General features: G+C 51.7%; 1 protein-coding gene across 8 annotated transcripts in view; it reads left to right on the top strand.

The window, feature by feature from the left end:
- CCDC57 (coiled-coil domain containing 57) overlaps positions 1 to 15,801 on the top strand; it is a 111,708-nt gene that overhangs the window by 84,767 nt on the left and 11,140 nt on the right. For 2 of the 8 annotated variants that reach the window (XR_010133590.1, XM_063705732.1), the window contains one exon: positions 7 to 8,318. The exons of the other annotated variants lie outside the window; for them this stretch is intronic. Coding sequence is in view for 1 of the 2 variants with exons in the window: in XM_063705732.1 (XP_063561802.1) it covers positions 7 to 41 (35 nt within the window). In the remaining variant the exon portion in view is untranslated. Of the gene's footprint in view, positions 1 to 6; positions 8,319 to 15,801 lie in introns of those variants that run through there. 8 annotated transcript variants of the gene reach the window in all.

Here is a 15,801-nt window from a genome sequence, read left to right on the forward strand (position 1 = left end):
TCCTAGCGCAGCACTGTACACCCGGGCGCATGCTGACTTAGAATGGAGCACCGTACACCCGGGCGCAGGCTGACTTAGAATGCAGCACCGTACACCCGGGCGCACGCTGACTTAGAATGGAGCCCAGGTGAGACGCGCGGGCATTGGTGCACTTTAGACGGCCCTGCTCCTGGGGAAGAGCCAGGTCGACCCCAGCGATGCTCCCGGGGAAGAACCAGGCCGACCCCAGTGATGCTCAGCCTCACGGGCCAGACAAGTGTCAGCCACATCCTCATCCTCGTCCTGCTTTGCTGCGCGGACGTTGCTGCCCTGAGACTCTTCTCTGCACCTAAGTCATAGGCCTGGTAAACTCAGCAGGTCACAGTGCCAGCTCCTGCTACTGGTCTCAGGAAGTTTTCAGAAAAGTCTGTTTGAAGGGTGCACCTTGTGGGGACTGCATGGGTCTGTGATGTAGCGAGAAGGGTGGAGGGAAACAGATGCTGCTTCGAGGCAGCTGGAGTTGCGGGACGTGTGATGTGGTTGGGGCGGGAGCGTGCGTCCTTCCTGTGTGCCTGCATGGAGGGCGTCCCCTTCTTACCTTACAGCTTGTGTCTTCCGTCATGAGGGTGTGCCTCATTCATTTAATCATTCTCTCCTTCATGCGCATTTTAGGCTATTTCCAGTCCTTTACCGTCACAGATACTGTTAGAATGGTAACCTCACAGGCTGCAGTGTGTGTGTGAAAACACACGTGTACGTGCCCCAGGGGCTTGCGTAGTCAAGGCTGCCCGCGCGCCACGTGTGGTGGACAGCATCGCCTCAGCCTCCACTGCCCACCCAGAGGCTGCTCCCAGCAGCAGTGTCTGAGAGTCCTGTAGCCACACGGAACTTTTGCCGGTGGCAGCGGGAGTGGCATCAGCGCCTCTGCTGGGAGGTCGTGCATCTTCATGTGTGTTTAGGAGCCACTTCCTTTCCCTGTTCTTCAGTTACCTGCCCATTTGTATATTAGATTGTGGTCTTTCTTATTGATTTGTAGCAGCTCATTATATGTGATAGAAATTAGGCCTTTTTGGTGACAACAGTTTAAATGTTTTCTCCCAGTTCTTCATGTTTTTAAATGTTTATTATGGTGTTTTTTTATGTTCATATTTTTTATTTTTATGTAATCTAATGTCCTTGTTTTTTATCTTGTCTGGTTTTTTTTTTTTTCCTTTGAGATGGAGTTTTGCTCTTGTTGCTCAGGCTGGAGTGCAATGGCGCGAGCTCAGCTCACTGCAAGCTCCGCCTCCCGGGTTCAAATGATTCTCCTGCCTCAGCCTCCCCAGTAGCTGGAACTACAGGCACCCACCACCACTCCAGGCTAATTTTGTATTTTTAGTAGAGACGGGGTTTCACAATGCTGGCCTGGCTCGTCTCGAACTCCTGACCTCAGTTGATCCGCCCACCTCGGCCTCCCAGAGTGCTGGGATTACAGGGGTGAGCCACCGTGCCTGGCCAGAACCACTTCTTATTAACCCTCAAAGTGGCAATGGCTCCCAGTTTTCCATCGCTCACGCTTCCCACGTATTCGGACTCCCACCTTTGTCATGGTGCTAAATGTTCCATGTGCGTTTGGAGCTATATCCGGACGGTTCGTTCGGCCACTCTCAGTCTGTTCACAGGCAGTTCCATTGGGTCAGAATCAGTGTCACTTCCTGGTCCTTTTACATGTCTGGCTGATATAGGATCTCCTCTTTATCCTTCTCTCTCAGGGTTTTCTTGGTTATTTGCACGTATTTGTTTTTTCTTTTTTCTTTCTTTTTAAATTTAGTAGAGAGTGGACTGGAGGCAGTGGCTCGTGCCTATAATCTCAGCACTTTGGGAGGCTAAGGCAGGTGGATCAGTTGAGGTCAGGAGTTCAAGACGAGCCTGGCCAACATGGTGAAACCCCATCTCTACTAAAAATACAAAAATTCACTGGGCCTGGTGGCGCATGCCTGTAATCCCAGCTACTTGGGAGGCTGAGGCATGAGAATCACTTGAACCTGGGAGGTGGAGGTTGCAGGGAGCTGAGATTGCACCACTGCGCTCCAGTCTGGGTGACGGAATGAGACTCTGCCTCAAAAAAAAAAAAAAAATTTAGTAGAGATGGTGTCTCCCTATGTTGCCCAGGCTGATCTCAAATTCCTGGGCTCAGGCGATCCTCCCGCTTCAGCCTCCCAAAGTGCTGAGACTGCAGGCGTGAGTCACCATGCCTGGCCTTTTTTGTATATAATTTTTAGACTTGGCTTGTCTGAGTCTGGTTCCCCCAGCCCCTCCCCACAAACACTATTGTAAGTGTTCTTAGGATTGACGCAGCTTCCCTTCTGCCTTAGGAAGGAATGGGGTTGTGTGGCTTCCGTTCCCCGTGTGCTCCAGTGCTGGCATCACGAATGTGGCGCGTTTCTCTCTGTCTTCCACGCAGCCGCGTCCCACTCCGTCTTCCTGACCCTCCCACCTGCACTCCGTGGCTCTCCTCTGTGCTCAGGATTCTTAGGGGCACCGCCTCCTTGCGTTTTTAATTCACCACAAAACATTTTGTCCAAATTTTCATCAACTCAATGGAAAGTTCTTCTGGAGACGTTCGTGCTCATTCGTTTGCTTGTTTCCTTTCTCCTTTTCTCTTGGAGCACTTTTGTTTCTTGGCTCCCCCTCATTTTTTTTTTCTTTTTCTCTTTTTAGAGACAGTGTCCCGTTCTGTCACCGAGGCTGGAGTGCAGTGCGGCAATCTCAGCTCACTGCAGCCTTGACCTCTTGAGCTCAAGTGATTCTCCCACCTCAGCCTCCCAAGTAGCTGGGACCACAGGGACACGCCACCATGCTCAGCTAAGATTGTTTTAGTTTTTTGTAGGGACAAGGTGTCGCTCTGTTGCCCAGGCTGGTCTCGAACTCCTGGGCTCAAGTGATCCTCCCACCTTACGCTCTCAAAGTGCTGGGATTACGGGCATGAGCCACCGTGCCTGGCCTCATCTTTAGAACAGATGAATTTTTACTTGACTAGCTATTTGAAAAAGTTTGTATGGAAAATGAAGCCAGAACCATCTTCCAGCCCAGCAGAGTCATGTTGTTGATTTTAGCTTTAAATACAAGTCTCCACCTATCAGGCTTTTAACAGCTGATACAGCTTCTCTCTTCCCTTTCCCCACAGATACTGCACTTTGCAGATAGGGCCTGTTCTGTTCCTGGTTCACTCTCCCTCCTCTCTTCCAGGAACGGAACAAGGTCAGGGAAGCACTTGCTGCCAGCCCATGTTCCTACTCCTGAAACAAGGAATTAGGTCCTACCCTCAGGGCGTGCCCTTGCCTTTGAGAAATGCCCTCTGCTCTTTCTGGGGTCTGTCACGAGGCATCTGTATGTCTTTGACACAGCCCTTGCCGAGTTCCTGCAGCCTTTGGTAGCCCCCACCACCACCACCAATTCTAGCTCTTAGTTTTAATGAAAATGAAGTTTGCATTTTTGCTTTTCATTATCTTTTTTTTTTTTTTTTTTTGCTTTTGGATGATTTACAAGGATAGTGGAGGAGTGCTAGCTTCTTGATGCCTTCTTCAAGTCTGAAATCTGTCTTGTTTTCTGATCAATGCAGCCAAAGAAATGCATATTCCTCCAAGCATTGCTTTGCTTTAACCATGTCTCATAAATCTCAACATCCTCATGTTTCCCTTGTCTTTCCCTTGCAGGACTTATAACTCAACTCATTTTGCTTTAACTTAAATGGAATTTTTCCTTAAGTTTCTAGATTTGTGGAATTTTATTTTTTTGTCTGTTACTGATTTCTAATATTTTTACATTCTGGTCAGAGAATTAAATTACTATGATGTTAACTCTTCTGAGAGGGAAATAGTTCTTAAACTACAATTATCAATCTATCTGTTTTTGTCAATTGTTGCTTTATGTGTTTTGAGGTCCACTGTTAGGCGCATACATGTTTAGGTTTTTTGCCTTCTTGATCTTTTCCTCCCTTTACCAGTATGTAACATCCCTCATAACCCCTCATGTTGTATTTCACCAAAAAACCTATTTTGTCTCACATGAAAATTGCTATAGGCCGGGTGGTGGCTCACTCCTGTAATTGCAGCATTTGGGGAGGCTAAAGTGGGAGGATCGCTTGAACTCAGAGGTTCCACACCAGCCTGGACAATGTAGTGAGACATCATCTCAAAAAAAAAAAAAAAAAAAAAAGGGTCGGGCACACTGGTTCATGCCTGTAATCCCAGCACTTTGGGAGACAGAGGCAGGAGGATCACTTGAGCCCAGGAGTTCTAGGCCGCAGTGAGCTGTGATTACACACTGCACTCCAGCCTGGGTGAGAGAGCAAGACCCTGTCTCTACCAAAAAAAAAAAAAAAAAAAAGTTATTAGGAGGGAAGGAGTGGTTAAACTGTGCAGTGGAACGCTACAGGTAGGTCCAGGTAGGTCCAGTTAGGTCAGGACAGAGAAGCAGCCCCTGCTTTTTTGCAAGTTGAGGGTCACTGGTGGTCTTAAGTGTGGTCTCAGCGGGGTAGTAGAGTTTTCATTCAATCCTTCCTGGCTTGGGGAGAGGATGGGAGGTGGGATGGACAACATATCCAAGAAACTTTGCTCTGAAAATCAGCAGTGAAAAGAGGCCATATTTATGAAGATGTGGAGTCAAGAGGGGAGGCTCACAAGCTGTCATGTAAAGCCTGCCGGTAGGCAGTGGGAAATGGGATGACTCGGGAGAGAAGTCCTGGAGGAGGCAGGGGAAGGGGCTCGGTGCCCGTGTGCAGGGCTGGCCTTTAATAGGACAGAGGCAGAGGTGGGCACCGAAGCCAGAAGGTTGATTGCAGCCAGTGCTGTGCACTTGCCCAGCCTGCAAGCTGACAAGCAAGCCTGGCGGGAGACAGGAGGCTCCTGGGTCAGAGACCAAGGGCTCTGTCCACATAGCAGACAGCTGGGCAGGCAGTGGCTGCAGGTGCAGTGGGTGTGCATCTCAGCTGAGGAACCCAGGCCTGGGGACCGAGTCCTAGAGCAACCACAAGCACCTGCCCTCCGAGTCCTAGAGCGCCACAAGCACCTGCCCTGGGCCTGAGGCAGATGCTTGCTCCGACTTCTGAGCTGCTTGCTGGACAGACGCCCTTGCAAAGGGTCTGCAGCAGTGGCCAGGGCAGCCTCCACCATGCGGGAGTGCACAGGCCCCAGGGAGGCTGTCTGTGGTCCCAGCAGCTGGCCTGGTGGTGGGAAACGGTTCTGGCAGATTCCTTTCATTTCCTGTTACGTGCTCAGCATCCAGGCTGAGAGCCCGAGGCCGGCCACAGGCTCTGAAGGAGGAAGGAGCGGTGTAGGAGGCTTGAGAAAGCGGGTTGTAAAGTGGTGGGTTGGCGCCTCAGGAAGCAGATCCGGCAGAGTGTGAAGAGGGCCACCAAGCTCTCTGTGAGACCAGGGAGCTGGTGACCACAGGAGTCACCTGGGGCCGAGGCCGTGCTGCAGGAAGGAGCGTTCCTGACACAGCGGCACACGTCCACCGAGGCTGAGAGTGTGGGTGGCCTGGGAGGGAAGGCGGGCTGGTGTGGATCAGTCAAGATGCTTTTAGCTACAAGTCACAGGACAGGATATGAAAGTGACGTGAACCAGAGCTTCGCGGCCTTTAGCTCCTCGTGGTAACTGTGGAAAATGACACGCTTCGCTAAAATAAGGAGAGAACTGAGGGGTCCGTATCCTGAGTGCCCAAAATGGTCTCAGCAGGCGGCATGCACGGCCCCATGGCAGGACGCACTGACTGAGGCCCAGGAGCTCATCGGAGCCCTCAGTCCCAGGTCAACGGGCCTCAGGTGGCCCCTCTGGGATTCTCTTTTCTCCTAATGGCTCCGCAATGGCTGCAGACACTCCCACCATCCCCTGAGAAGGCCAAAAGGTGAAGGGCCTCTCTCTCCTGATTCTTTTTCTTTTAATCAGGGAGGGAGAAGCTGCCCAGAGCCCTCAGCAGACCTGCTGTCCATCTCCTGGCTGTGGGGGTCATGTTGCCTCCCTATGACCCGGCTTTAGGAGCCTGTCTTAACAGAGTCTTAGACCCTGAGCCCTGTGAGTGAGGTCATGTCCTCGAGAGCCTGCTGCCTGCAGCTCAGTAGCACTGGGGCCTCTTGGCAGGAAAGCTGGGGAAGCACTGGGGGCCTCAGCAGGTGGAGGAGGTGGCCAGATGCAGGCCCTGCCATGCCCCTGCCTCCCTAGGCTGAGACAGGGTGGCTGGTATTTATTTTTTCTTTATTATTTATTTTAGAAACACGGTCTCACTATGTTGCACAGACTGGGCTAGAACTCCTGGCCTCAAGCAATCCTCCTGTCCCAGCCTCCTGAGTAGCTGGGATTGCAGGCGGGAGCCACCATGCCTGGCAACGGCTGGTATTTCTTAGCATCGGTGTTGCAATTAAAAAGCAAGCAAGAGGCCGGGCGCGGTGGCTCATGCCTGTAATCCCAGCACTTTGGGAGGCCGAGGTGGGTGGATCACTAGGTCAGGAGATCGAGAACATCCTGGCTAACACGGTGAAACCCTGTCTCTACTAAAAATACAAAAAATTAGCCGGGCGTGGTGGCGGACGCCTGTAGCCCCAGCTACTCGGGAGGCTGAGGCAGGAGAATGCTGTGAACCCGAGAGGCAGAGCTTGCAGTGAGCTGGCATTGCACCACTGCACTCCAGCCTGGGCGACAGAGTGAGACTCCATCTCAAAAAAAAAAGCAAGCAAGAAAGATACATTTCAGCATAAGTCCATGGGGCTTTTGATTCACCCTGTGAAGGATTTAGGAAAAGACTAAAGTGGTTCATGCAGTTGAGTTGTTTAATGATCTGCGAAGTATCTTGATGCTTTCCTTGTGTTTTGAATATTTGAGCATGCTTAACTGAATTATCTGTGTGATATTTTTACTTCATGTAAGAATACTTTCCTTAAAACCTTGGAAACTGCGTTGGTGAAGTAAGGGGTGCCACTTAAGGGCACCGGGTTTCTGGTTAAGATGCGACACTGCGCCCTCCAGTGCGCCGACACTGGGACAGAGCGCAGCTCGGCAGTCGCTCGCCAGACAAACAGTCTGAAAGCTCCATTCTAGAAACGGAGAGGAAGTTTCCTCCTCTTTTTTAAACATGTTCCATGCATTGTGGGTAACAGAGTATGCACACTACACAGTCATGATTGGAGTTTAAAGTAATAATGTTGCCAGGCACAGTGACTCAGCCTGTAAACCCAGCACTTTGGGAGGCTGAGGTGGGCGGATCACTTGAGCCCAGGAGTTCAAGACCAGCCTGGGCAACATCTCTGCAAAAAAAAATAATAATAATAATAATAATGAAATGATACTGAAATAGTTAACAATTTAGTGGCATCTAAATTAATGACATGAACAACTATTGTAGGATATGGTGTTTAGTCACGACGTCACACAGCTGTGTTGAACAGCCATACTCCTCTTGGACCTGGGATAGGCCCCGAGCCACCCTCCTGCTCATGTCCTCAGCCCTGCTTTGCCAACCTATCCAGACCCAGCAGTCACCCCGTCCCAGGGCACGGCCAACCTCTGAGGCTGGAACAGCTGGCTGGAGTTGGGGCTCCCCCATACACCCTGGATGCGGCTCTTTGGAGGATCCACCTCCAAGCCTAGCCTCCTCTCTCACCTGCATTTTTATGACAGCCTCAGATAGATAGGTCTCCCACACAGACTGGTGGGGCCCAGCACGTCCAAGCTCATCTCCCTCCCTTCTTCCCCCAGCTACCTGCACTCCAGCTCCAGCCTGTCTGCACCTATGGGTGCCCCCCAACCCCTGTGCACCTGTGGGTACCCCACCTGCAGACCTTGCAGCACCTGCAGGCACCCTCCTTGTTTGCCCAGCACCTGCCTCCTCCAAAGGCTGCACAAGAGATCTGTCCCCCATCCAGCTTCCTTCCTTCCTGCACCAGCCCCAGGCCATGCCATTTTTCTTCCTAAACTTGATTCCATCGGTCTGCTTCAGAATGTCTCTGAGGGCAGGGGCATGGTCTGCAGGTGGGGTACCCGTAGGTGCACAGGGGTGGGGGGGCACCCACAGGTGCAGGGGCATGATCCTTGATTCCTGTCTGCTCCACATACAGGGAGATAACTGGGAGGGATGGGAGCATGGGAGGCCCCGAGTCTACAAAACCCAGGAGTCTCAGAAGATGTTAGTCTCAGATAATGCTAGAGAAACTACCAAGCATTATCCAAAAAAATGTTTGAGGCTTAAAAAAATGACACTTCCTGGATGGAAGCATTAAATATACAAAGGCAGCAGTTTTCTCCAAAGTAAAGTAATCTGTAGTGTCATTCTAATCAAAATACGACATAATTTCTCACCACCCCCACCCCCACCCCTGCCCCCACTCCCACCCCCACCCCCGCCCCCACCTCCCGCCCGCTCAGTGGAGCCTGGTAGATAAGAATGTAGTTGTTCTCCAGGAGCCAAGGAAAGAAAGGACCATTCAACAATTGGCAGGGTGGGAACACAGCTCACTCTGATCTCCGCTTCCTCTCACGGGGACCACACACTACCAGGCATTCCAGGCCGAGGGAGGGACTCCAAGGCAAACCACGAAAATACGCAGAAGTAGAATGGAGTATTTACAAATGGCCGGAAGAGGGTCAACCTTAGATATGGGTGAAGAAATCACAAATTTCTAAGGTAGTGTTTTTACCTGAAAAATCATCAAACTGGAAAGATATTCTTCAGCAGCACAACAAAAGTCAGCGTACATAAAAAGCGTGGCAGACTGAGTGGCACCCAGTGCGGACGGAAGCTCTCCCTAAGGCAGTTCCAGAGAAGCACCCAGGCAGATGTCTGACCTCACCCCAAAGAAGTACCTGCTTCTGAAGCCGACCCCCTGCAGCAGGCCTGCCTCCACCTCCCTAGAGTGCACCTTATGGGTGTGTATCAAGTGCCCAAACGTCCTTTCAGGAGCCGGTACAGGGACCAGCCACCCAACAGTCTGTCCCACGTGTGTGGGCAGCTAAGCCCCGCAAGTTCCGGAGCACCTCGCACCTCGCACCTCGCTGGGGCAAAGGATGCTCCAAAGCCCATCTCCGGATGCCTGGGGCATCCTGCGCTAATGAATAACACCCACATCGGGTTTCAGTCCTGCGCTAATGAGTAACACCACACTGGGTTTCAGTGGACTGTGTTCCTTCTCCCTCTTCTCTTACTCCCTCCCAGTCCCTACCCACCAGGCCACAACTGCCCAGTCCCCCTGCACCCCTCCAGACTCCCCAGCCACCCTCAGAACAGAAGTGGTTTTTAAAATATATGTGTATATCCTCTTTTCTTGTCAATTGAATATTGTGGGGGCAGCTTGCTTTTTTATTTATGTCTGCAGTATTTTTTATGTCAGTACACACAGAGCCGACAGATCTTTCTGGTAGTTTTGTGAGCCGCCGCATCGGCTCACCTCCCTTTGTTTTGGTGTCTGATGTTTGTGGACACTTGGACGGCCTGTCGTTTTTAGCTCTTAAGAGAGAGAACCTCCTGTGCGTGTGCCCTGCGTGCTCACAGAGGCTGCTGTTAGATCAGAAGGGAAATAGCTGGTCAAAGGTAGGGTCAGTTTGAGTTCTGAGCGCTGTTACCCAATTGCCCCCAGGACGTTGGCCCCCTGCTCCTGGTTGCAGGCATGAGGCACCTTTCCTCACTCAGTATTGGTGGATTTAGCAAATGGTTTGTTTGTTTGTTTGTCTGTTTGTTTGTTTGTTTTTTGGCCAATCTGATAAGTCAAAACTGATACTTCATTATTGGTTTTAATTTGCCTTTTTTTTTCTAGTCCATTTTATTTTATGTATGTATTTTGAGATGGAGTCTCACTCTGTCGCCCAGGCTGGAGTGTAGTGCCGCAGCCATGGCTCACTAAAGCCTCAACCTCCCAGGCTTCTCAACCTCCCGGGCTCAAGCATTCCTCCTTCCTCAGCATTCCGAGTAGCTGGGACCACAGGCACGTACCACCACACCTGGCTAATTTTTTACATTTTGTAGACAGGATCTTGCCATGTTGCCCAGGCTGGTCTTGAACTCCTGGGCTCAAACAGTCCTCCCACCTTGGCCTCCCAAAGTGCTGGATTACAGGCATGAGCACCTGGCCTAATTTGCCTGGTTGTTGTTTGAGTCAGGATCTCCCTCTGTCGCCCAGTACAGTGGTGCAATCTCAGCTCACTGCAAACTCCACCTCCTGGGCTCAAGTGATCCTCCCACCTCAGCCCCTGGAGTAGTTGGGGTTATGGCGTGCGCCACCATGCCTGGCTAATTTTTTTATTTTTTTTGTAGAGATGGGTTTTCCCCATGTTAGTCCAGGCTGGTCTCGAACTCCTGGGCTCAAGTGATCTACCTCGGCCTCCCAAAATGCTGGGATTACAGGCGTGAGCCATCGCACCTGGCCCAATTCGCCATTTTTAAATGATGAGGTTGGTCATTTTTCCTATCAATTGGCCATCTTATATGTAGTTTATGTGTTGTTGACATTTTTGTCCTTTTCAAAGGGGACTAGGAAAGCTGGCAACAGAAAAATGGGCATTTGTTGTGACTTCTGAAAGTCAGGGACTCAAAGGGAGACAGGAGCTTTCCGGAGAGGGCCCTGCTGTGGGGGGACCTAGACTGGAGACCAGAGGGAGGGCTGCAAGCCTGGTTTACAGATACATGTAATGGGAATGGTTTTGTGTGTTTTCCTCGAGTATTTGTTGAGTGCCTACTAAGTGCCAGACACCATACCTGGTGTCTCACCTGTGCTCAGGTCCTTAGGCTAAGGCTGTACAGCTACTACCATCCCATTGTCAAATGCAGAAATGAGGCCCAACGCTACATGGCCACAGAGCCCATAGCTGAGGGTCCCAAGGCCCAGCCCTCGCTCTGCACCCTGGAGTTCTGGAAGGGACTTGTCTGATTAGAGCAGGGGGAGGGCCAAGCATGTCCTGGGGTCAGAGGCGATGCTTGGCCGGAGCTTCTGAGGAATTCGGCTGTGCTGTGGGGGTGGGGAAGACTGCATAGGAGAAGTGGGTAGGGCCGCCATGTAGGGCCTCATCGAGATTGGGGCCAGGGCTCAGTGGGCCGCCCCTGGGCCGCTCCCTGGGGGTGGGAGTTGGAGGCGGTCCCTGCCATGCACCCTGTGGGTGGGTCGGAGGTGAGTGATTTTGTTTTCTTCTAGGTGGAGGCCCCCCTCCCTCCCACCCTCACTCCCCACCCCACTCTCCAGCTGCAGAGGATGGTTTAGGAGCAAAAATGGTCACAACTTTAAAGGGTGTCCCATGTTAATGCTGGCTTTTTTTTTTCTTTAAAAAATTTGTTCTTTTGAAATTTATATTTGTTTCTCCACAGATTTTGAGATGTTTCCTTTAAAAAAAAAAAAAAAAAAAAAAAAAAAAAAAAAAGGTTGTGGCCGGGCGCGGTGGCTCACGCCTGTAATCCCAGCACTTTGGGAGGCTGAGGCGGGTGGATCATGAGGTCAGGAGTTCAAGACCAGCCTGGCCAAGATGGTGAAACCCCATCTCTACTAAAAATAAAAAAAATTAGCCGGGCACGGTTGCAGGCACCTGTAAACCCAGCTACTCCAGAGGCTGAGGCAGGAGAATCGCTTGAACTCGGAGGGTGGAGGTTACAGTGAGTCAAGATCTCACCACTGCACTCCAGCCTGGGCGACAGAGTGAGACTCCATCTCAAAAAAAAAAAAAAAGGTTGCATAAATTTTTTGTATTTTTGAGACAGAGTCTCCCTCTGTCGCCCCGGCTGGAGTGCAGTGGTGTGATCTCAGCTCACTCCACCTCCCAGGTTCAAGTGATTCTCCTGCCTCATCCTCCTGAGTAGCTGGGACCAGAGATGTAAGCCACCATGCCCAGCTAATTTTTAAAAACTTTTTTTGTACAGACAGGGTCTTACTATGTTGCCCAATATGGTCTTGAACTCCTGGGTTCAAGCAGTCCTCCCATGTCAGCCTCCCTAAGCGCTGGGATTACAGGCATAAGCCACCATGCCTGGCCCATAAAATGTATCCTAAGGTCGCATAATTCTGTTAACTGGCTGCTAACTCGGTTAATTTTTTTAAACTGTTTGTAGAATTAGAGCATTTCTGGGCAGTTTTGTTTGTTGAAGACACCTTGTAGCCAGGCTTTTCTCATCTAAATATCCAAAGGGAAAGAAGGACAAAAGCCGCCCCCTCTTGCCCCCTCTTGCCCCCTCTTGCCCCCTCTTCCCGGACAGCCCGAATGCTGGTGGAGCCTTCGCCGGAGATCACACAGGGCTCCAGTGACTACGCCCTGCTCGGCCCCAGTGGTTGCCACAGGCTGGGGCTCTTTGCTCAGATGAAGGCCAAGTCCAAAGTCACACAGCCCCAGCTGGTGGAATCAGGATCTGAATCCAAGCCCTGGATCCAGTCCAGGCCAGAGCCTCCTCTGCAGAGAAGGTACTAGGTGCCCATGCACAGGGTGACTGCCAGCCTCGTGGAGTGGGGGCAGTGGTGTCCCTGCGGGCGGGCTTGGTCTTCCGAGGCCATGTCAGTGCCACCCCAGGGCCGCCCTCCATGGCAGTGTGGGGCCAACAAGCCAGTCTTCCCATTTTTCTGAGAGAGGCTGGAAATCCTGTTCTTTTTATATATAAAGTGTTTCCTTTTCAAAATATTGGCAACTAAGTAAATCCAAACAAGGTATGGGCCAAATCATGGCACACTCCTGCCCCACAGGTGGCCCTCCAGCTAAGAGTCATGTTTACAATTTTAGAGGTTTGGTGGGCTCCAGTGGGACCACGCCTGGGGATGGAGTGGCTGTGGGTGAGCGTGTCTCCACTCCCACACCTCGCCGCTGAGAAGACAGAGCACAGGATTGTGACAGCCGAGCTCCAGCCGCCCTCCACCTAGTCACTGTGGCCCTGCAGGGGCTGCCAGCCTCTGCATTCAGGAGCCAGTGGGCGCCGAGGACACACTCCCTCCCTCCCCTGCCTGGGGTCCTGTGCTTTTGAGCTGAGACTGTTCTGGGCCTTTCCTGAAAGGATGGTGGAACGCCAGAGTGGCATTTCAGTGTGATTGGCCTCTGCAGGACCAGCTGGGCTCCCAAGACATAAAAACATGCCCTGAGCATTTGGCCTCAGCACCAGCTCATCCTCACGCCCCTGCCCCTCCCCTCTCACCCAGCCAGAAGTCCCCATGCTGCCTCTGGCCCCCACCTCCACAGGTACTTTTGTGCTTCTTGTGACACCCAGGGCTTTCGTTCATTTCGTTCAGGAGAGCAGGTCGGGATGGCCCCGCCATGGATGGGTGAGGAGCCGGCTGTGACATGTTAAGAAACGGGGACAGTGAAGAACAGTCTGTGCCTCCTCTGTAAACACGCAGGGAATGTTACAGTCCACTCTTCCATCTGTGGTGTCACTCTGTGTACTGACGAGGGAACCCCCTCAGGGCCCAGGTAGCCTGCACTAGAAGGTGCACGTCAGGCTCCTGATGGCCAAGGTGAGATGGACAGCCCAACACAGCTGCAAGACCAAGCTGCAGGGCAGGCAAGGGGGCCTTGGGGCTCTTATTTATTTAGTTTATTCTCGCTCTGTTGCCCAGGCCAGAGTGCAGTGGTACAATCTTGGTTCACTGTGGCCTCAACTTTCCAGGCTCAAGTGATCCTCCTGCCTTTGTCTCCTGAGTAGCTGAGACTACAGGTGCACATCACCATAGCTGGCTAATCTTTTTACATGTTATTTTATTTTTTTGTAGAAATGGGGTCTCACTATGTCACCCAGGCTGGTCTTGAACTCCTGGGCTCAAGCAGTCCTGCCGCCTTGGCCTCCCAAAGTGCTGAGATGACAGGTGTGGGCCCCACGCCCAGCCTGGCGTGGAGTGGAGCCCTTCACCCAAACATGAACCAGGAGGCTAGCTTGGTAAGGAGCACGTGGGCTCCAGGAATGCGAGGGGGAATGAATGGAGGCAGCTCCTCAGTGTGCAAAAACATGCAGCGCGGGCCTCACTGGTCACCGTCACAGCAGCCTTGCAGTGGGATCAGGACAGTCCTGCTGTCCAAGAAGGAGAGGACCCTGCTCTCTTGTTTCTCACTACCTGCTCCTGTCGTTCTACCCCATTGCTGCTCTCAGGACAAGCTGTGACTGAGAGAGCGGGTCACGCTGGTGACATTTTATGAGGCTGGACGCACAGCCCCACAGCACCTTGTCACCGAAGCTACAGGAATCCAAGAACCAGTGCTCTGGCCAAGAAGGGAGCACTGGGGTCCCCTGAATGGCACGGACAACCCCAGCCCCCCGCCTTCACTGATTGTCATGACCTGTGCCTTCTGAAGAAGGACAGGGCAGTCTCGGAACTTTCTGAGAAACAGATGGTCAAGTAGACGTTTGTTAGCTCTTTTCTTGAAATTGTAATGACGAAACCATGACTGCCACTTAGGAAAGTAACTTGTGTTGAAATAACTTTTAGAACAAAGTAAATACATTAAGAAATAACCAAATCGGCTTACTTTCTGATAATATTTATTCTATGGCCACACAACGGCTGGCACTCACTTCTGCTTCTGGCCAGGCCATAGTTACAAGGACCAGACTTTAATGTTCCTCCATGAACAACTAGAAAACTAGACAAAGTATATGAAACAACTGTTTGCAGACATTGGACAACTGGTCAAACAAGACCGGGATCCCCAACAAGACCGAGACCCTGGACGAGTCCGAGATCCCGGACAAGACCGCCACCCTTGTGGGAAGGGAGACAGGCAAGGTGAACCCTGGGGCCCTGGCCTTCTGCCTGAAGGCCGTTTCTGGGCTGCTGGCGCAGGGAGGGAAGCAGGGCCTGAGCAAAGCTGAGCACCCTTACGGAGCTGAGACTGCACTAGGGTCTGGGGAGACAGAAGGAGCCGGCATTTCAGGGCAGAATCCCGCAAGGAGGAAACTGCAGAAAAGAGCTCCAGAAATCTGCACAGGGTTCTCTTGAGTCTGTACTGAGGACCAGCCTGTACATGTATAGAAGAAAACTCCACAAAGCCAGGCAAAGAGGAGAAAGGAGCATGTAAGATGAACAACTTCCAGACCTCGCACACGGTCATGACATACTGAAGCTCCAGCCGGGGTGATGGGTCCCCAGTGACCACTGTGGACATTCAGTGGAGACTCAGGAGGAGCCACACCGTGGGAACAGGGCTGATGCTGTCTGCAGTGAAGGCTCGTCTAGAACCTACCTGAGAAACTGCAGCTACAGAAATCCAAGGCCGGGCATGGCGGCTCACGCCTGTAATCCCAGAACTTTCGAAAGCCGAGGTGGGCAGATCACCTGAGGCCAGGAGTTCACAACCAGCCTGGTCAACTTGGTAAAACCCCGTCTCTACTAAAATACAAAAATTAGTCAGGCGTGGTGGTGCATGCCTGTAATCCCAACTACTCAGGAGGCTGAGGCATGAGAATCACTTGAACCTGGGAAGCAGAGGTTGCAGTGAGCCGAGATCGCGCCACTGCACTCTAGCCTGAGTGACAGAGCAGACTCTTGTCTCAAAAAACAAAACAAAACAAAACAAAACAAAAGAAAAAACACCACATAACCCAACTTTCACCCAAAACAAGGCCCAACACTCTTTAAAAGACAAGAAGGCGAGCACCATGGCTCACGCCTGTAATCCCAGCACTTTGGCAGGCCAAGGTAGATGGATCACTTGAGGTCAGGAGTTCATGACCAGCCTGGCCAACTTGGTAAAACCCCGTCTCTACTGAAAATACAAAAATTAGCTGGGCATGGTGGCAGATGCCTGTAATTTCAATTACTTGGGAGGCTGAGGCACAAGAATCACTTGAACCTTGGAGCTAGAGGTTGCAGTGAGCCAAGATCGCACCACTACACTCCAGCCT

This window comes from Gorilla gorilla, chromosome 4 (genome assembly GCF_029281585.2).
Source record: "Gorilla gorilla gorilla isolate KB3781 chromosome 4, NHGRI_mGorGor1-v2.1_pri, whole genome shotgun sequence".
Taxonomy (NCBI): Eukaryota; Metazoa; Chordata; class Mammalia; order Primates; family Hominidae; genus Gorilla; species Gorilla gorilla.